Below are 20,912 nucleotides of genomic sequence, written 5' to 3' on the forward strand. Positions count from 1 at the left end.
TTCCCTGCTGCCTTATCATCTGTGTGATCTCAATCATCAAAGAAGTTATCACGATCACAAAAAACTAAAGTTATTATTCAGGAGGATATTACATCTGTTAAACTAATCGGTTTTAAAAAGCACTCAGGGTAATCTGTATTCAAAGCCTTACGTTTCACGTCTTCATCAACAAGGAGACTGACTGACACAATTCTGGGTCACGTCCTGAGAAATAGCCAGTTTTTAGTCAGCATTAGCCAATTAAATTCACTTGAAAACATGCAGCGATTGTGTCAGGAATAGCCTTTCCGTATCAACGGCCTCTGCACTTATTCATTTAACTGCTGTCAGTGGATGCCAATCAGATCACTAACACTGGAGGAAAAATATCATGCAGCTTGTCGCAACAATCAGTAAAATATTCATGATTTTTAAGCGTTACTCTGCCATAAAACACTTAAGTCAATAGGTCAGTGGGAGAAACACAGACAGAGGCGTCTGAGAGTGTTCATAAACAAACAGAGTAAGGTCAGAAACATTATAACGCGGCTCAGCGCTGATGACGACAGGCGATATCTAAAACAGATCCTTATCAGAGCTCTTCAGACAGTTTGTGTTCTGTACTGCTCATTTGAAATGAGACGTGCTTCTGATAAAGGGAGCCAGTTCTGCTCCGGAAAATCTCACGGGTGGAATCTGACGTTTTAGTCAGACTGGCTCTTTAGGGATAAGGAATGAGGAATTGAACAGTTTTACTTTTAGACAGGCTTCCAGACTAATTGTTCTTTTCCCTGACTTGCTCACCAAACATTACTTTTCAGGACGTGTGCTCACAATGGTTACAGAAACAAAAACCAGTCCAGACCAGTCAGTCTTCTAGACACTGAGGAGCGACTGAACAACTTACGGGGGCCACCATGTTGAAATCACATGATCAGTTGTGTCTTGCAATTGACTGAGTTAGGGGCCGTTTTCAACTAAAAACGGGAAACTTTTTATGCGTTTTGGCTGTTCTCGTTTACACGACAACAGCGTTTTGGCGGCATGAAAATGCAAGCTTTTAAAATCAGATTTCAAATGCAAGTCTCTGTGTAAACTACAAAAACGAGAATTTGTGAAACGCTGACGTCATACGCATGTGTGTGTTAAGTGTTCAAGGCGCATTATATTTCTTTACAAAGTGACATCACCAACTATTGGCCTGGCAATAACACAGTTTTTAATAGTTTTGGCAGATCTGTGTGAACGGGGCCTTGATTAGAACGGGCCTTAACTCTTGATAATAATAGCAACAAGAAAGACTTTATATAGTTAGTTAATATATAAGTGCTTTACACAAAATAAACATAAAGGAGTATCTAAACAAACAAACAAACAAAAAAAACCCAAATGACTTCACCTTGATTTGAACCAATTTTAATGCATCCAGACCAGTTGGTGTCAGTAAAGAGTTAAAAAAACAAACACTGGTGCTGTTGGGATGAATAAGAACCAGATAAACAAAAGATGCGTTAAGGCTGCGTCTGAAATCACATACTCTCTTGAGTAGGTACATATTTTGAATAAGTAATTACTTCACGACCGATAAAAAAAAGTACGTTCTAGTATGAATGTGTGCAGTATGAGTGTAATCTAGACGCACTACATCCGCCATGATGTGTTATTATCATGTGACGTACGGCGTCAGTTGCGTCGCTTCACTGTCATTCACAAATCCTCTCCCGTGACCTCATGGGATAGTAAAGTCTCCATCATATGCACACTTCAGAATCTCACCGGAAGTAGTAGGTCATCAAACATTTTTGACGACTCTTTCATGAGTACTGTGAATTCAGACATCCTTCTTTTGTCACATACTGTTTTTCCCATACTATAAAGTAGTATTTTTCTTGTTCAAATAGCCGTTTCACTCGGATAAACGTCACAATAGGGAAGAAAAGATTATCACAACTTCTGTTTCATGCTGACTTTAACTTCACTTACATTTAATAGAAACCTGTAGGCCTATTTTAACAAGTTACCTAAAAAAGATCTAATAAAATAATGTTTCTTTCTCTGTCATGTAAGTTTTTTAATGTCATTTGTGAATCAGTGGGTTCATACAGCCAGTGTGGCGTTTCATCCAGCATTTAACTGATGTTTCACACTCATGGTCATGCTTCCGTAATGATTCATTTCAGTCGTGTTCTCTGTTTTCCTGCCCCGGTGTGTTTCCATATCAACACTTTCATATCAGTTTGGAGAATCATAATGTAAGGAACAGCTGAGGATTATGAGCGGAGAAGGAGAAACGGGCCGCGTTTTTTACTTCAGCTCTCACAGCGCACAGTCAGACCACTTTCAGTCTGGTTCTAACAGACCAAAGCCATCAGGAGCGAACAGATTCAGAAACATTGATCAGTACGAGCAAACGCTGGCAAGGACAGGCCACACTGATGATGTCACTATGCATTTTTCACATCCGTCCATTAAAAACTATAATTTGTTCTGTTGAGTTCATTTAATGCTTTCAGTGGTGTTTGAATTGTGATTGTATTATGCCAAATTCATTATATCGGGGTTCCTCTATAGTGTCAGAAATGTTTGCTCCACATGTCATTCCAAACCCAAATGACTGTTTTTCTTCTGTAGAACATAAAATGATATATTTTGAAGAATGTTGGTAACCAAACAGTTTCGGATCCCATTACCAGTTAATTACATTGTAAACAACGGAGGTCAATTTGAACGGAAACTGTTTGGTTAATGTTCCACAGAAGAAAGAAAATCAATACAGTCAATCATTCAAGTCAATAATTTTTGGTTGGACTGGGACATCTTTGTACATTATTTACCCCTAAAAGGGTAGTATATATTACTCTAAAGTCTAAAATGCAGCTTTTAGGGCTTTATTAGAAACAAAGTTGTCCCTCAGTGACAAGCTGTTGTACCCCTAAAAGTAAGATTTTTGCACATTTGTTTTCATACAATAAAGGCTATCAGTTAATTAATACTATATTTAACTTACTGACCTTGAAAAATGCCTGTATTGTTTTGTCAATGAAAAGGAATTGAACCGCATGTTTAGTTTGATTACCACAATAATTATAGACTTTAAATAGCTTTGCGAGAGGAACCCCAAATCCACACACAAACCCAAGGATGAACATTTAGGACCCTTGACACGACTATGGTTGTATCTGGACGGCAAATACGGGTCACACACACATGCACATGTTTGCACGCGCAACAGTGGCACTCACGTTCACGGAGAGTTGTGTGACGTTGTCAGTGTTGGGCAAGTTACTTTTAAAAAGTAATTAGTTACAGTTACTAGTTACTTCTTCCAAAAAGTAACTAAATTAGTAACTCAGTTACAAATTTTAAAAGTAACTAGTTACTTAAGAAAGTAACTATTGCGTTACTTTCAAGTAAAATTAAATTTTAAATGCTCAAATGTGACCCCACCTCTACCCCTATTTAACGGATTTTAACACATGTGCATGTTCAATTATTTATGATAAATCTGAATTTTATAATGAAATGGACACTTAATACAATACATTATTAACAGAAACATGAAACATTGTACACATCTAAAAAAAAATGTTGCCGGTGGACAAAGTGAGACTAGCCTCCAATCAAATGCCAGTATGTAGATATTATGTTTATATAGTGGATCAATGCAAATAACACAATAGATGTTTTGGAACTTTTGATATTTATTGCCCCTCAACAGGCCACAACTGGGCAAAATTAAATTAAGCTTGTTAAGCTGTGGAGTTATATGTTCTCATTAACTATATTATTTTATGTTTCTTACTGTTATTTTGTTTTTACTTTATGCTATTGACGGTTGTATACTAAAAATGTGCAAGAGTTCATTGTGCGCATGTGTGAACAAATGGGGACTTTTATTTTGACTCAGCTTGTGTTCCTTCCTTGAGATGAATGTCGTGCTGCTGCTCCCTCGTGCACTGATGTTATGCCAGCGCATTGAGATGAAAACTAACAAATAAATAACACTGAGAAATTGTATCTGGATTGTTCTTTAGTGGATGGATGATCGCAACATATTGTGCATGGACATGACGGACGGAAATGAAAACTTAACATAAGCAATATACCATTTAGAGAAGGCTACTTTTGGATTATTTGGGCTCGTCGGCATACCTGTCTCTCGTTGACTGACTGGCTTGTGTTGTTCGTTGTGTGTCCTGTCCTGTCCGACTATGCGTTATGATGGGTCGTTCGCAATTCATGAGCGTTAGCTGTTAGTGATGATGGGTCGTTCGCGAATGAGCGTTAGTGATGATGGATCGACTCGTTCGCGATTCGCGAATGAGCCGACTCTTTTAGGTGAACGTCGGTAGCTGGCTCGCATATCTGAAGAGCCGACTCTTACAAATTTAGCCTATAGAAATTAAATAATTATGTAATAAAAAATGAAATATTATAGTCAAAGTAATTTAAAGAGCCGTTTGTGAGCCAAAAGAGCCGGCTCTTTTCAGTGAGCTGAGTCAAAAGAGCCGAATGCCCATCACTACTATGCGTGCTTTAGATCACCCGCCCTACTCTACCTCTGATTGGCTTACAATGACATTTTACTCTACCTCAGCCAATCGTCAGCATGTATGCGCTTGTCTCGTGCTCCCTCTGCCCACTAACCAAGGAAGAACAATAAAAAAAGTATTTGCCTCTCGCTCGGAGATCTAGTTGGTCTGATGAAAAAAAACAGCTTCATCAGTTATAGTAACGCGCCGCATTTTTTGGCAGTAACGGTAACGGCGTTATTAAGATGAGAAGAGTAATCAATTAGATTACTCGTTACTGGAAAAAGTAATGCCGTTAGTAACGGCGTTATTTATAACGCCGTTATTCCCATCACTGGACGTTGTTGGAGCAAATGCGTCTCCTTTGTAAGGTCTCTCATTTGATTCCAGATGCATCAGGTCATACATCTTGTATAAAGCTGGCTCCTCCGTGTGCCGCACAAGGTTACTGTGCACCAGCTGAAGGGTTGAATAATGGTGTGACACTCCAGAGATGTGGATCTGTGGCAGATCCGGCGCTGCTGAATAATACAAGAAGCAAACCATCAGCACACACACATTAACACATGCACGCATCCACACACACACATGTAAATCTCTCAGAAGGACCACCCGGCACCCTTAGAAGAACTTTAAAGGCCAATACACACTGCATAGACAAACGCCAACAAACAAGTTGGCTATTGGATTTAGAAAAACACCGTCCTCTCCGCATCGCTTTTACAACATTTCAAATCCCTCAGCTCCATCATGTAAACCTGTGAAACTAACCTCTGCCGCTTCCACACCAGACACACACACGCAATTTCCTGTGAAATCCATCCAGTCAGGTCTGAAATATAAACACTTGTAACAGGCTTATAGTGAATCGTGATCTATAGAAAGATTGATGGTCTATTGACTGTACCTTTAATTTTGTTTTAATGCATTTTTTATTTTAATTAAATATACAAATTAAACAGCTTGTAAACACTTAGAAACAAATGAAATAACCTGTTTAACATTAAAAGTAGCCTATCAAGCAATCATTTAAGGCATTTCTCTTTATATAGAACCCCACTGAACAATTTTTCCAATAGTGATAGGCCTATAACACTATATTTCAATAGTCCACTTTAGACATTCTACTAACTATAAGTAACTGCAACTACATGTCCACTAGCTCTCATTTAATGTATTACATATTATATAAATACAAATGCCCTCATTTCTATACAGACATGAAGCATAAAAGCAGTCTTAGCTCTGTTAAGATGACAGAAATGATAGCCATAACTCTCGACTAGGTGAAGATGAATTCCCTGAGGACTAGATGTCTGGATGGTCCGGCATGGATGATATGAGTCACTCATATGTTCACAGGTTTTCACAATAGTGTGAGCTTTGGCATTAGAAGAGCGGAGCTTTAATTACGAGCCGTTGAGAGGATGAGAGGAGAGAAATGAGACACGCTGAGATGTGCTGAAATGTCAGAGATCTGACCGCACCGAATCCGAATCTAAGACATTGTCGAGAAGCTGTCTTCCTCCTGTCATGCTCTGCTCAAGACATTATGGGGGAAATCTCAAGAGTCAAATCAAGAGTGGGGAATTTATCATTCTTAGCAATAAACTGTGGGATTAAAAATGACCTGAAATTTCAGTTCCAATGTAATTATTGCTTGATTCTTTAGTTCATCTTTTAAAATAATAAACTGACAAAAGGCAAAACTATGTGAATACTTAAGAGATAAATAGTTGAAAAATTCATAATTATAAGATATATTGTGTCAATTGTGCTTCTTTTGACATCACACATAATTATTTAAGCTTGCGATGTTGCATAATAACTCTGCTTTCCTTCTTTTGTAGCTTTTTCATCGATTTTTTTCTGTCTATTAATTTAAGATGCCAATACTGCATCCCTGCACAGTGTTGTCTAACACAGAACATTTCACACGTTTCAAGTAAAACTTGACATACAAAGGTCAGAACAAGGATAAAAATTGATCCTTTTTTATTCCGAAGAGCATTGCCAGATGGGATATAGGTCATTCATACAGCAGATATTCCACGAAGAACAATATCTGACCATATCTTCCTTCAGCAGCACTTGTGAAATATACACTCCTGGGCAAAAACAAAAAAGAAAAGAAAAAAGGGCCAAGGCAAAAATTTAGTGCCCTTTTTATGTTTTTAACCATTTTAATCACAAATCACTTGTCAGGAAATTAGCAAGAATTGCACAAATACTGTAACTTAGCATAGCCGACTTACAGACAGATTTTACAGGTGTTGTTCCACTCAATGTAAATGTCTTCAAACAGTTCATGAGTAGTTGAAAAACGTCTCCCAGTTTGTTGGAATTTAATGTGAGAGCAAATATTCACTATAGGGTTCAAATCTGGACTCTGACCAGCCAAAACATGAGCCTGATGTTGTCTTTGCAGTGTGTGCAGGAGCATTATCTTGTTGAGGAATAGCATCTCATCATTCCTCTTTAGATAACGTTTCATTTGTGGGAAGCAAGCCATTCTGCAATATAAAGCATTAAATGACGTTTCACAGTGAAGCTCGCCAACACCAGCGGCTGAAATGCCTCTTCCTCCATGCTTCCCTGTGGTAGAGATGCATTTATTATTTTCTCAGCAGATTTTGGAAGACGCCGCTCTGTCTGGAGCATCACCATGCAAGTCACGTTTCATTGTGATTCATCACTCACACACAACTTCCCATATCCTGCCAAAAACTTCAGTCTGTCTTTGAAGTTTTTCTGAGACAGCAATGGCTTTAAATAGTGTAGTACGTTTTGCTAATTTCCTGACCAGTAATTCCTGGTTTAGACGGTTACATTTCTTTCTTTTTTTTTTTTTGTCCAGGAGTGTAGGTCACAAACCAGTGTGTGTATGGACACAGATAATATGTGTGAATATAGATGGGCAATGACTTGATATATTCATCTTTATAAATAATTACATATTGTTTAACAGCGGTTGCCAGTTAGCGGCGTGTAACCCTCCAGACATCAGTGGAATTAACTCAGTTAATTCATAAAACACTTCATTAAAAGACCTGTAATTAATGCTCTTGTTTTTTGCTCAATTTAATTGCATGGAGACTTTTTAACTATTGTAATCACTGTCGCCAACATTTCACACAATCTTTGATACAACAATGAACAGATGAAATGCTGAGACTGACTTTTACATGTGAATTAAATAAATGATTATGAGTAATTTTAGAGAGAGAGAGGATTATAAAAGCAAACTGTACTTTCTGATGACAATCTTCATGTCACAATGTTTACCAACATTCACTCTATACTCTTAAAAATCAAGGGTCTTTATTGGCATCTCTGGTTCCATGTACGTTTCACATCCATTGAAACCTTCCAATGCACAAAAAGTTTCTTTATAGTGGAAAAATATTATTTATAATTAACAAGAATAAAAAAAAAGTTTCTTTGGGGAGACCAAAATGGATCTTCTGTCATGATTGTAAAAAAAAAAAAAAAATGCATAAATGAAACATTCTTTGTGTTCAATTAATTAAAGCGACTGACTCGCAGCTGGTTCTTCTTCTAAAAAAAAAAAACGAAAAAAAAAAAACGTATGTGGTGACGTTGTTGCGTGAATACATCAGGTAGCAGGAACATCGTATAAATAGAGAAGGTTTCCCAGCAACCTGAAGCAATAGCAAGCGGCAGCCAGAGCACAAGAGCCGAGGGAAACTTTCAACGCTGGTTTAGCTGAAGCAGAAAGTAGTAATAAAGAGGATTTTTCTTAACTTTAAACCCTCCGCTTTGACTCGCGCATTCAGCACCATGGACAGCGTCCGCGCGGCCGTTTACCTGGGCGTTCTCCTCGCGCTGCTGTGCGTCTGCAGGGGTCAGATGTCACTGGACAACCGCCTGACCACACAAGAGGAGCAGTTCATCACACGAGACCTGGTGAGAGACCAACCACACTGACATAGCACAACTCAGCAAATACAGTTTTAACCTGTTGATGTAAAAAAAAAAAGTTTCAGCGTAATCTGAAAAACATTGCGAGCAGTACAAATGAGGGCTGACTTCTCTATATTAAATGGAAAAGCTTAATTTTTTAATTAAGCTTTTAAACCCAATTGTTGGGTTTGTCCATATTTGACCCAAACATGGATTGAAACAACCCAGCATTTTTTAGAGTGTTTGAAACTAACTGCTCCTCCGCGTAATTTGCTGTAACTGCAATGATTATCACAGTATACTAACTTTTTTTTTTCTTTCTTGGATATATATCAGACTACCTCAGAAATGCATCTTTAAATTCTGTTTAGTTTCTAATCTGTCTTCCGAATGAATGCAATGCTTTCTCGCCGTTTGCGTTTAGACCGAGGCGCTCGATGAACTTTTGGATGGAGATCAGGACAATCGGATATCTGTGGAGAAGAAAGCTAGCGTCATTCCGAGGGTAACCACATTACTCCACTTTTTCTTCTACTTCTTCCGATTAACTTACAAATAGTGTTTATCACCAAGTACAAGCAAGATGTCGCCTATAAAATTGACCCATGTGCTCTCGTGTGTTAGTGTGATGTTGGCGAGCGCTGCGCAATGAAGCACGGCCCGCGCATCGGGAGACTCTGCGACTGTCTGCGAGGAACAGCCTGCAATAGTTTCTTCTTGCGCTGCTACTGATGTTCTCCAGCCTCGAGCAACTCTTCTCTCTCAGGCTCTGTGCGAGGAAGCTCGTGACAGCGACGCGTGGGAAACCTCGTCTGTTTAAGTTTAATTGGCATGGGTGATGTATTGAAGCTGTAGCCTATTGTTCGTACTCTTGACTATAAACTAGATGTGTATGTTTAACCGTGTTTATTTATTTTTTGTTAATGTCTTTAAGGCTCATTCATTCTGTATATTGTCTAAATGAAAGGTATGTCTACATTCTCTGTGAATTTATCATTTAAATATGTTTAATAAAAACGTTTTAAAACACTAACAAGATCTGGTGAATATTATTACAGGGCTGCGATATTTATGATATGATCAACAAGTGCCAGTATCAACAACTGAAATACTGCTGACCGTTTATTTGAATCGCCATGAATGGATTAGGGTTTCAGAAGTTCATGATAGAATTTATGTCAGTAATTTTCGGGCCGCAATCTGAGATTTTTCTCGCGCAACCAAAAATGTCTTCTGATGTGTTTAGCTAACTTAGAAAAGCGACAGCGTTTTGTGATTATATTTGTGATATGTAAATAACCTGTATGATAGCCTACTACACTGACAATGGCATAAAAATGCTGGGTTGTTTCAATCCATTTTTAGGTCAAATGTGTACAAACCCAAACATTGATTTATTTATTTTATAATTTAATTTAGAATTTAGAATTTAGAATTAAATTTAAACCAAACTGTTTGTCCATATTTGACCCAAACATGGGTTGAAACAACCCAGCATTTTTAACTTCTGTGGTCACTGAAACGGTTGAAAACTATTTTTTTATGTAGGCTAACATATGTAAAGATTTTTAATATTAAAAGATCTGCGGTTGAAGAGCTTAGTCCTGGATTTAGACAAAAACAACAAGCTCTGTTTTATTAAATCCTCTTTGAAACAAAGAGGATTACTGTGAGATCTGTTCACGGGTTAGTCGTCGTCATTATGAAAGCAAGGAAATGTCGCAAACGCGACGGATGAGTTGCGTAAAGTGAAATCTGTCAACATGTACTGGCCGCGATAAACACTCGAACATCTCTTTAAACCGCTCTGTTCTATCAGTCCATGAGAAGGGGGGGATCAACCATAGATATGTATATATGTAGATTCCTCATTCGACCGCTCCAGACACGTCGGTCCTCCGGCCATCTTGGAACGGTCAGCGTGTCGTCACTCACAGTAGGAATCAATGATGCCATAACATTGCTTGGCTTCTGGTTTTAGAGATTTAAATTCCAGAAGCAATGGGATAAGCTTTCACAGGTGAGAATGTGTTGGTTTGTGTTTTTATAATGTATTAACTCAATATACGATTTTAATTTTTAAATAAGGTCTTCCGCGAAATCATGTCTCTTGCTGCATTCAGCCAATGTCGTATATTACTGAGATGATAACACATGACGTTTTATTTAGAGCTGTTCACGTCCTCGTACTGGGAATTATGCGTTGGCAGTGGCACCACTATCAATGCCAAAATGAATTTGTTGCGGTCAGGTGGTACAGCAGTCACAAGTAGGAGCTCTCAAACAATTCCCATCTTACAAGCTGTAATTATGATATCTACAAATCATTTAAATCATGTTATTGCAGTAATTACAACATGGCATGAATGTTAGGACCCCAAGTGATTCCATTGGCTAAAATTACTTTTAAAGGGCATAGGCACTCTCTTTAGCACCTGATTACATTTCCTACAACATCATGTTGAGATAAATGCTGTTTGAACTACAATGACCATTTATGTCTGTATTAGTTAGCTTATGTACTAGCATAGCATGCAAATACTTGATTAGCCTGATAATCTACTTTATACACGCATTTGCACTTAGCTACCACATAGGCTACTTGTATTCACACACATGTTTAATGTAGTTGTAAAATTAAGTGTTAAATGTCCAAAGATTTGTTATAAAAAGATGTAATGATGTTCAATTATTCACTTAATAGGCTATTATTATTATTTATTATTTATTAATGAACAGTTTAACAAGTGAAAGTATTTTCACTATAAGCTATACATATTTTAAATAAATATCGTTCGTATCTCCTAGTATTTATTAACTGATAGTTGGATTTCGAGAGAGGACCCGATTTTGCTTTGACCGTTCCAATATGGCGGATAGCTTATCGCAGCCCATACAAACAGCCGCTAACGAGGCATCTACGTATATACTCTATATGATCAAGGAACAGGTTAGATCCTTTAAATCCCACGGCGTGAAAACTCGTGCCAGATCCCTCGCAACAACAGCAAGCGCTCCTACGTGACTATAATAATCTTCTTTTTTTTTTTTTATTACAATGACGAAATTACCTATACTTTTCGTAGCAATTCACTGTGTTATATACATTTATTCTAAAATCAGCGGCGTGGATTCAAGACCGCCAGACTACGAGCCGACTGCGGGCACTGATGACGCGATTGAAGAGGTAAATTGAACAATTGCGCGTGCATTTTTGACTTCGGCTCATTAGATAATCGGAAAACGTGCTATTTGTTTCAGACAAGAGATGTCACAGAACATAAAAAATATCTTCAAAGACAGGGCGTGCCTATTCTGAAGAAAAAGTTCAACCGTCTTCCAGGCGTATGTAGACGTCTGAAAAGAAGGAGGATAACAATTCTGGTATTTAATGCGTCTCTTGCTTAAGTCTGAATATTGTGACAAAAACGATTGTCGTGTATATTTTGCAGTAAAGTAGCATGCGAAATTTAGCATTTAAGAAGACAGACCTTCCCAACTTTTTTTTTTTTAAGGTCAACTGAAAACCTTTCCCGAAATTATTTTCCTGAAGTGCTTCATGAGATTTACAGTAATATTTTCGGCTAATGGCCATTTGTTATTCTTGTTTTCGTTTAATCAAATTATACAATTCCATCCCAGGTCCCATGGGTTTGCTAATCCCAAATTGAGAAACTCTGGCTTCAAATCAATGTGCAGACAAAACATGTGTGTGCATTTGAGAGGAACGTGCCTCTTACCATTTGTCCTTTTCTTCCTTTCCACAGTGTAACACAGCCAAGTTCTGTTCTGCCATGGCATATTCTCAGCATGGCCACATCTGCTCCTGCCCAAAGGGATCAAAGTGCTCTCATTTCTTTTTATGGAGTTTGTGATCTCTCTTTTTTTTTTTTTTTACTTTCATCACAATATACATTATATTCCACCATGACAGAATCATGTGACACCAGACGAACAATTCCTTATTCCCATTTATTCCTCTGTCCATCAAACACATCTTTCATGAAAACACCTTTTACATTTTAGGTAGATCGTTAGAATTGCCTACAGAACAAAGCCTGATGAAATTCACATGGCTTCCTTTATAAATTGTGGAATTTAAAAACCACCAATCAGCCTTAGCAAAAAAGGCATTACTCTGTTAAACTAATCATAATAATAAATAAACAAACGGGGGAAAAGTTCTATTCCCAAAACCAGGAGCGTAAAGTGATGGGAAATAAATCTTTCAAGTTCAAAACAAAATCACCTTCACTAAACAAGAAGCTGACACAATGTTGATATTTTGCTATGAAGAACTTTACAAATAAAGAATTTGACTAAATCTTTTACTTTTCATCGCATCAAGTCAAGCAGCTTCAAAATACACTAATGCAGTCTTGCATATATCAATCAAATTTGAATACAGAGCTGGTATTTTTGAGAACCAAGACATTTGTTCACATTGTACATAAAATATCTCAACTCATGAGGACAAAGACTGGAAGTAAAACACAATGACCGAAAAAAAAAAAAAAAATTAAAACTTTAATAAAGGGCACCTACAAGTCTCTATAAAAGTTTATACTGAAAACAAGGATTTAACAAATGACAACTGCACACATAAGATTAATTAAGCTACTTTATGTTCCTGGAAGAAACCTGTTAATGTTAATAAATGGATTGAGTGTCAGTTTGGAGAACGTCGGGAAGTGTAGCACTTTCCAAAATGAACAAAAAACAAAACTAACAAACGCATAGTGAGGAAAAGTATTTCTTGTTTCAGGACAGTTCATTCTCAGTTTAACAAAATACTTGATGTGCTTCAGGATTATTTAAAACATGCAACACACACCACCTTCACAGCATTTGAAAGAACAGGTAATCGCAGAGCTGTACATCTTCTGTTACAAAATAGGGACTGTCTTACTCCTGTCTTGCATACTGTTTGTTGATTTGAATGGATGTTCACATCTAGTCCACTAAAGTTAGATCCTGCAGAGAAGCATCATCCACCAGTAATGTCAGTTGGGGGAGTAAGAGCACACCGTGTCCGTTCAGAGCTTTGTCTTTGTGCGTCCAGTAAGAATAAACCAGTGATAAAGTCTGGAAGTCTCCATGAACTGTTGGGTTTCTGAGAGTTTATAACACCCACTTTTAGTCCGCCCGGTCAACTAAATACATTCTATCTGTCTCCGAACCTTGTCTGAGGCCTGGCGGTCGAGTGAGCGTTGCCTTACGACCACCACTATTGCAAACACAACAGTGAGAGCCAGCATTGTGGCCTCAAACTTCCAGAAGAGATGCTCCTCCATTTTGGCTGAGCGACAGCTGAATGGAAAACAAGAGAAAAAGTGAATTCAATTAGTATGATTTTTCTGGAATACCAAAGGATGAATTATAGTAAGCCAGAAATAATTGGTCGCCCTTTACGTTTGCCTGTGGGTTAAAGCTACACTGTGTGATTTTTACCCCCATCTAGCGGTGAAAAGGTATATGACCATCCAGTGAATATTAGTTTCTGTTCCTCTCAATTCCGATTTCGTTTTAACTCCTACGGTGGCCAATGTAGTCCAAGATTAATTAACGTTACCTGTCGAGAAGAAAGCAGGCAACGTCGGCGTCCTTTTTAAAATCGTTGCTCGTCATGAGCTCTTTCCATCTTGGAAAGGCCACTCCAATATTTACTTTTGTCTTGTTGATTTGCCTGTTGCGTTGCCGTCTTAATTCTCTTTTTCGCTTCCTTGGCGACTGATACGTATCCTCGAGAATAAGAGTGATCCTCCATCAGCAACAGACTTTCAAAAAGGCTTTAAGGTTTTTATATATCAGTCTCAAGCAATCCCCCTCTTGACATTCGACACGGTGCCATCGAGTGTTAAAACGCGAAAGGCGAAGCTTGAATTAACGGGTATGTCCCTCTTTGGCTAATGTACTTTCAAGATGGAGGGGCAACATGGCGACCGACATTAGAACCCCTTACCCGTATGCATTTTCAATGGCATATTATACACTCACGAGAATACTTTATTACTTGAACGAAGTAAATATACATTAATGAGCACATATATTTTTGAAAGAACTAAGTGTTTTTAGCTAAGAATAAACTTAAAAAGTTACACAGTGTAGCTTTAAGCAAATGAAAAGTATTGGAAAGAGCTTGTGACTAAACCTCGTAACTCCATTGGATCCTCAAACTGTCAGTCAATCCTCATAACTCCACCCACCTCTATCATGAATGAAGTGCCACACACATTGTGGAGCGTCTCTGCTTGTTTGCAATGCAAGGGTAAATAAACTGGTTGTTTGAATAAGTACTGCGTTTTCTTTACTCAAGAAACACACACATATACATATATATATATATATAAATAAAGGCTAATGCTTTATGTATTTGAGGAGCAAAGAAGAGTGTCTTAGAAAGCGATAGTTCATCCAAAAATTCTGTCATTAATTACTCACCCTCATGTCATTCTGATCTTTTTAATGAAATCTGAGAGATTTCGGTCCCTCTATTGACAGCTACACAACTACCACTTTGACGCTTCAAAAACTTCATAAAGAGATCGTAAAACTAATTCATATGAATTGAGCGTTTAATCCAAATTTTCTTAGGAGATTCAATTGCTTTATTTAATTCTAAATATTTAATTTAGGCTTTTATTCACATATAGCCTGTGCGAAGCACTTCATCTTTTATAACATGAGATTTTGGCCAAATGACTGAGCGTCCACATAGCTACAATAAACCTTATAACCTGTAAGATGATGAAAATGTAATGCGATACACTTACTGCCTCAGATGCAGATGTTCTGATGACGGATAAAACACACGTCTGACATTCACTGGTCAAACACCTCGTAACTCCATTTGAGCTTGGTTTTGGTGAATGTTAATGACAAATGCAAGTGTCTGACCATATATAAAACCACAATATCAACATGATATAATTTGCAAATAAAGCAGAGTTACAAAATCATCACTTTCGGGCAATTTAGCACAAAACAGATTTAAGTTGTAGCAATTGGGGAAGCTACTGTGACTTCTTAAATGTAATAAATTACTTGTGGTTTATAATTTTAGAATTTGCATAAAAATATATGGACAGAGACCTGGGTATTGGTAACCGAACTGGTGTGTGTTATTGTTAGCCAACTATGTTCCATTGAACGGTGTTTGTAACGACAGAACTTGCGACTATACTTGGCTTTGGGAAACGCACCCCAGAATAGGATATATATGCTGGATGGAGAGCCACTCACCTCTTGAACTCTTCTCTGTTAGACTTAGTGCAGTTGATGGTTTCTACAAACCCTGTTTGGCTGCAGGCTGGTATTGACTTCTGAAAAGAGGGTTTGCAAAGCAAACAAAGGAAACTTTTCAATTAATTCTCACAAATGAAAAATGCGCTTCTTCTGGAACATTTACAATTCACAATCTATTTACACATACATGTATAAACAGAAATAACACTTTTATTCAGCAAGGAAGCATTAAATTGAGCTACAACGACAGTAAAGGCATTTATAATGTTGTAAAATATTTCTATTTCATATAAAAGCTGTTCTTAATCAGCACAACTCTCAGCATATTAAAATGATCTCGGAAGGATCATGTTCAAGGATCAATTCAGCTTTGCATCTCAGGAATAAAATATATTAAAATACAAAATATATTGTGATAATATTTCACAGTGTTACTGTTTTATTGATCAATTAAATGCAGCCTTGGTGAGCATAAGAGACTTCTTTCAAAAACCTTAAATAAATATTACTGACCCTAAACTTCTGTGTTTGTGCGCGCACATCCCAGAAACTCACCGAATGGAAACCTTCGCATGCACTGCACTCTTTAGCCACCACAAACTCCTCCAGCTGCCAACATGGTGCTGTCATTGCCTTTGTCACTGCAACTGCAAAAGAAAAAAAACACAAGGATTATTACTATATGAACTTGGTACGCTCGAGCAGAACAATCTTTGATGAAATCCTGATGTTTGTACAGTAGTACCTGCTGCCTTCTCATCGCTAAGAAGAGCTGCTCCAAACACTCTAGAAAAAAAGGTGGAATGAGTAAACGTGATCAAAGGTTATGTTTTGCATTCGGAGAGAATCAATTTCTTTTTTTTCTTACCTGAGAGACACTAAACCCCAGAATAGCGCATGCAGGGCCAGGATCCGGGGTCTCAGACAGGACATGGGGATCCTACAGTCACTCTCCATCACTCTGGCGCACATGCGTTTATAAAGCAGCACAACTGACGTTCACTGGCGGTTCATAACTCAAAAATGCTTTTCCTCAGAGCAGCAAAACATCCTAAGTATCTACAGAGACACACGTGAAAAAACGATGAGGCTGAACGTCATGTAAACACTGATAAATACCATAGACCAGTGGTTCTCAACTCCAGTCCTCGGGACCACTGCTCTGAATATTGTGTATGTCTCCCTTATTTAACACACCTGATTCAGATCCTCAGCTCGCTAGGATGGACTATGAACTGAACTGAGTGTGTCAGATAAGATAGACATACAAAATGTGCAGAGCAGCGGGTCCTGAGGACTGGAGTTGAGAACCACTGCCATAGACTGTGATAAAGACACACTGACAGGCATTTTGAAGATTGACAATTATTATGACCTGGGCTATCACGTGATGAATCAATAAATTGAAGTGACGTGTTAAAAAAACAGTAGTATAAACAAGTACATCACTGATACAGTGTTAGTAAAACAACTAAAAACCTTGCGGAGGTTACTTTGGTGTTAACCAAAGCTAACTTATACAACTATGTAAACCCGTTAAACTTCAGGGAAGCATAAACAGTTGTTAGCTACACTAACTTACAGGTAACGTTAGCTAACAAAAGGTAGCAAACTACTCTAAAGCTACTTATGTCTTTTTTTAAACGATTAACGTAAACTATGTTTATCAATGAACGCATTTACATCACCTTACCGGGTTGTCTTATCGCTGAAAAATTCCAACCGTTAACAAACATAAACTCAGTGTTTGATCTAAAAACGGCGAAAGAACAACTACCGCCGCTTAACAAATGACTTGACTTCGCAAACTCTCATCAGGGATAAACCGATAAACACACACACACAGAAGTAGGAGCGCTGATGAGCTCACGAGTTTCGTAAACACAGAAAGTGTGTTAAAGCTCCAACCAAACACAGTCCACATCATCATCATCACCACCACCAGGGCACGCGCAGTTACTCACCCGACATCATCATTACCCGAGCGTCCGTCTCTCCGTGAGAGGATCTCTGAAACACTGAACACTCATCGATCACGTTATATTCACACACACGACTGTTAGTTCTGAATACACCGTTTTAATAGCTTTATTTACAGAGACCTCTAGATAAGGGCCTGCCTGGTGAAACGGAGAGGATTACGTCACACGAGACCGTGGGTCTCAAATCAGATTAAAGTATATCGCCCTCTAGTGGAGCGGCGCTCAATTTTCATTTCCACAAATAAATACATAAATAAATATTTATGTCATATTTTTTTTTTTTTTATTCTTTAACACTGCTCTTACATTGTTTTATAAGCCACTTATTTTTATATTTAGTTTCCTAATAAAATTAAAATGACAGTTATACTTTTTAAAGAGCCCATATAGCCTACTTTTTTGGTGGACACTGTAGGCTACTTCAGTTTTGACTGACACATTCAGACCCCTGCAGATTTGTGTATGGGTAATCATTAGACCCCATTCAATGTTTTAATAGTAGTTATAATATATTTTATCTTACCATATATAAGTGCAGTCTTAATTCGATTAATGCAAAGACTTTTATATTGTTGCAGAAAATTTCTATTTCTAATAAATGCAGTTCTTTTGAACTTTGTATTAATTAAATAATCCTGAAATAATGTATCACAGCTTCCACAAAATATTAAGCAGCACAAATATCTTCTAAAACTGTTTTAAACATTGATTTTAATGTTTCTTGAGCAGCAAATCATCATATTAGAGTGATTTCTGAAGGATCATGTGACACTGAAGACTGGAGTAATGATGCTGAAAATTCAGCTTTGATCAAAGGAATAAATAAAATTGTATATATTAAATATAAATATATGAAACATTAAAATAGATGCTAAATTTGCTAAATGAGCATAAGAGACTTATTTCAAAAACATTAAAAAGCTTATTGACCCAAACTTTTGGTAGTATACAGTTATTTATATAGTTAAGTTTATCTATATAGTTTTAATTATAGTTCTGCTGGTAACAGCCACAGTCACATGGATCATTTTAATAAATCCAGTTTAACTCATCAACCTATCATCAGATGTCCAGTTTGACAGTACGTTTATGAAGATAGATTTCACTCTCACACTCAAAAACATGATCAAAATGTAAACAGAAAAGCATTAAATTACTGTAAATTAAATTAATAAGCAAAATCGGGATTTATTCATTTTTTACAATCATGTCAGAGTAAAACATACATATTATAGATCAAGTTACCTCTCACATTAGCAGTTGCCAATCATATCAATGAAGAAAAAAAGTATTACTTAATGCCTGAAAGGTTCAGTGTTCTGTTTAAAGGGACAGAAACGTTAGAGAGAGAGAGTGAGTGTGTAGGAAACAAGAACTACTGAAAAGTGTTTTCTTTTTCTTTTGTTCAAATACAGTCCAGTAGAAACAAATGTGGAGAAAGGAGAATGAGATTTTCAAACAGCATATAATCTGTGAAGATGCGAGGGAAAAGTAAATGTAGAAAATTCTGCTTAAATTGTGAACTCCAGTTCTGTCCATTAGAATGATGAATCAATGCGATGACAAGTGGCCTAAACAATCTCTTAGGTCCACCGTTGTACCGTAAACACATGGTCAGTGTGCTCTAGCTAGGTCAGTAAGGCAGAGGAGTGCTGTATTCCCTACAACCCCCTCCATGCTGTCTGTTACCTGAACTGCATGTCATATAAAGCTAGATCCTGTCCCATAAACTGCATGCATAGATACTAACGTAAAGATCATGCATCAACGCTCGTCTCAATGACTTCTCCTAGTTTCCTCAAATCTTCAAAATAGTGGCATGTCTGTACATGGCTGAGGTTAAGGTCACGTGTGAGACAACACCGATCGAATGATCAGACGGAAAAATAATGATCTATTGATCTCTATCGGGGTGATGAAAGGACATAGTCATAACCTGGTGAAAGATCATAGTCTTAAAGGGATAGTTCACCCAAAAATGACAATTCTGACATCATTTACTCGACATCATGTTGTTTCAAATGTGTATGGCTTTAATAGGGTCCATGTTGCTATTTTTCACCCCATTGACTTTCATTGGATTGATCACTGAGAAGTTTGTGTGTTCCACAGAAGAAAATCATGCAGATTTAGAGACCAAAAGTACAGAATTTTAAAGATAACTATTATGCCTTTTTACAGAGTCTTGATTTGGTTTTCGGCTCAACTAGAATAGGTTTACATGCTTGAATGTTCCTTATTTTTCACATATTCTCCATTGTTGCAGCTCCTCTCTTCCCAGTCTGTCAGTAACGCTCTGTTTAGTTCCTGTCTCCATGAAGCCCTTCCTTCTGAAAAGCACACTGTGCTCTGATTGGTCGATTGGTCAGCTGGATCGATGTGCTCTGATTGGTCGGCTGGATCAGTGTGCTGTGATTGGTCAACCGCTTCGAGCGTGTTTGGAGAAATCTCACTCCCCTTACCATAACTGCCAGTTTCAACACACTACTAACTAACTCAACCAGTCCTCACCCCTTTATTTTGCGTATGGACGGGAATTATTTAAATGAGGAATATTGTGACGTGTTCCTTCCCGGGAGAAAACTCAAGACTACACTGGAGGCGTTTCAGGGAGTTCAGAATCAGTGACACTGATAGAGAATAACTCACTTTGAGTGACTTTGTGCTTTGTAACATTACAGACCTTTTCATGCTCAAACACAAACATCACACACTAAAGAAAGTTAATTTAAGTATAAGTATAAGTCCTCATACATTTTTGAGTGAATTATCCCTCTAAATCTCAACTGATCGCGAGTCATATTGGGGTGGGGGAGAAGACAGACTTCTCTTGACCCACTTATTGAACTGATGCACATGCAGAATGAGGAGAGAAGGCCAGAAGAACAGAACTAAACTCGCCTGAACTACTCAAACTATTAACATGCACTTTAACGCTGGCTATTTAATCAAAGAATATTCGTAATTATTTGATGTTCTTATTTTTGCACGGTGGGCTTCTGAGAGGTGACGCAGTGGCAGGGTGCAGTCAGAAGAGAGGAGCCCAACAAGCCAAAGTCATGTGTGAAGGAAACCTGAGGGCCTCACGTTTTCAAGTTCCTTCCTTCCTGAAGTGCCAAGAGGAACCGTGCAGGATGAAAATGACAGGAGATGATGCTTTGGTGGAAATACTGTCCATCATGCTGTTCTTTACAGCAATCTGTGATGCCGATTTCTCGAAGGACATGTCAATATGATAAATAAAGGAAGA

The 20,912-nt window shown here is 37.8% G+C and overlaps 3 protein-coding genes and 1 long non-coding RNA gene across 6 annotated transcripts; 2 read left to right on the top strand and 2 right to left on the bottom strand.

The window, feature by feature from the left end:
- Positions 1–8,117: 8,117 nt before the first annotated feature.
- Positions 8,118–9,283, top strand: cart4 (cocaine- and amphetamine-regulated transcript 4). Its single transcript, XM_056249441.1, has 3 exons — positions 8,118–8,438; positions 8,860–8,940; positions 9,060–9,283. The coding sequence occupies exons 1-3, from the start codon at positions 8,313–8,315 to the stop codon at positions 9,165–9,167; spliced, it is 315 nt and encodes a 104-aa protein (XP_056105416.1). The 5' UTR covers positions 8,118–8,312; the 3' UTR covers positions 9,168–9,283.
- Positions 9,284–11,493: 2,210 nt separating this feature from the next.
- On the top strand, positions 11,494–12,425 carry si:ch211-191i18.4 (uncharacterized protein LOC799350 homolog). The gene is made up of 3 exons (XM_056249442.1): positions 11,494–11,622; positions 11,697–11,819; positions 12,203–12,425. The coding sequence occupies exons 1-3, from the start codon at positions 11,494–11,496 to the stop codon at positions 12,308–12,310; spliced, it is 360 nt and encodes a 119-aa protein (XP_056105417.1). The 3' UTR covers positions 12,311–12,425.
- Positions 12,426–12,949: 524 nt separating this feature from the next.
- Positions 12,950–13,162, bottom strand: LOC130084210 (uncharacterized). Its single transcript, XR_008806905.1, has 2 exons — positions 13,036–13,162; positions 12,950–13,001 (listed from the first exon to the last, which is right to left on the bottom strand). It is a non-coding gene; the product is annotated as an uncharacterized LOC130084210 (long non-coding RNA).
- A 102-nt stretch (positions 13,163–13,264) lies between these two features.
- jtb (jumping translocation breakpoint) lies at positions 13,265–17,843 on the bottom strand. Of its 3 annotated transcripts, none has more exons than XM_056249623.1 (6): positions 17,645–17,843; positions 16,549–16,739; positions 16,426–16,466; positions 16,236–16,327; positions 15,678–15,754; positions 13,265–13,745 (listed from the first exon to the last, which is right to left on the bottom strand). In XM_056249623.1, exons 2-6 carry the CDS (start codon positions 16,650–16,652, stop codon positions 13,589–13,591), a joined length of 471 nt encoding a protein of 156 aa, XP_056105598.1. In that variant the 5' UTR covers positions 16,653–16,739; positions 17,645–17,843; the 3' UTR covers positions 13,265–13,588. The 3 variants fall into 3 exon arrangements, with proteins under 3 accessions (XP_056105598.1, XP_056105597.1, XP_056105596.1); XM_056249622.1 differs by having other exon boundaries at positions 15,678–15,757; positions 16,549–16,731; positions 17,650–17,840; XM_056249621.1 differs by having other exon boundaries at positions 15,678–15,757; positions 17,645–17,840.
- Positions 17,844–20,912: the final 3,069 nt, after the last annotated feature.

The sequence above is a fragment of the Rhinichthys klamathensis genome, unplaced genomic scaffold (assembly GCF_029890125.1).
Source record: "Rhinichthys klamathensis goyatoka isolate OS25496 unplaced genomic scaffold, OSU_Roscu_1.1 h1tg000060l_1, whole genome shotgun sequence".
Classification (NCBI taxonomy): Eukaryota; Metazoa; Chordata; class Actinopteri; order Cypriniformes; family Leuciscidae; genus Rhinichthys; species Rhinichthys klamathensis.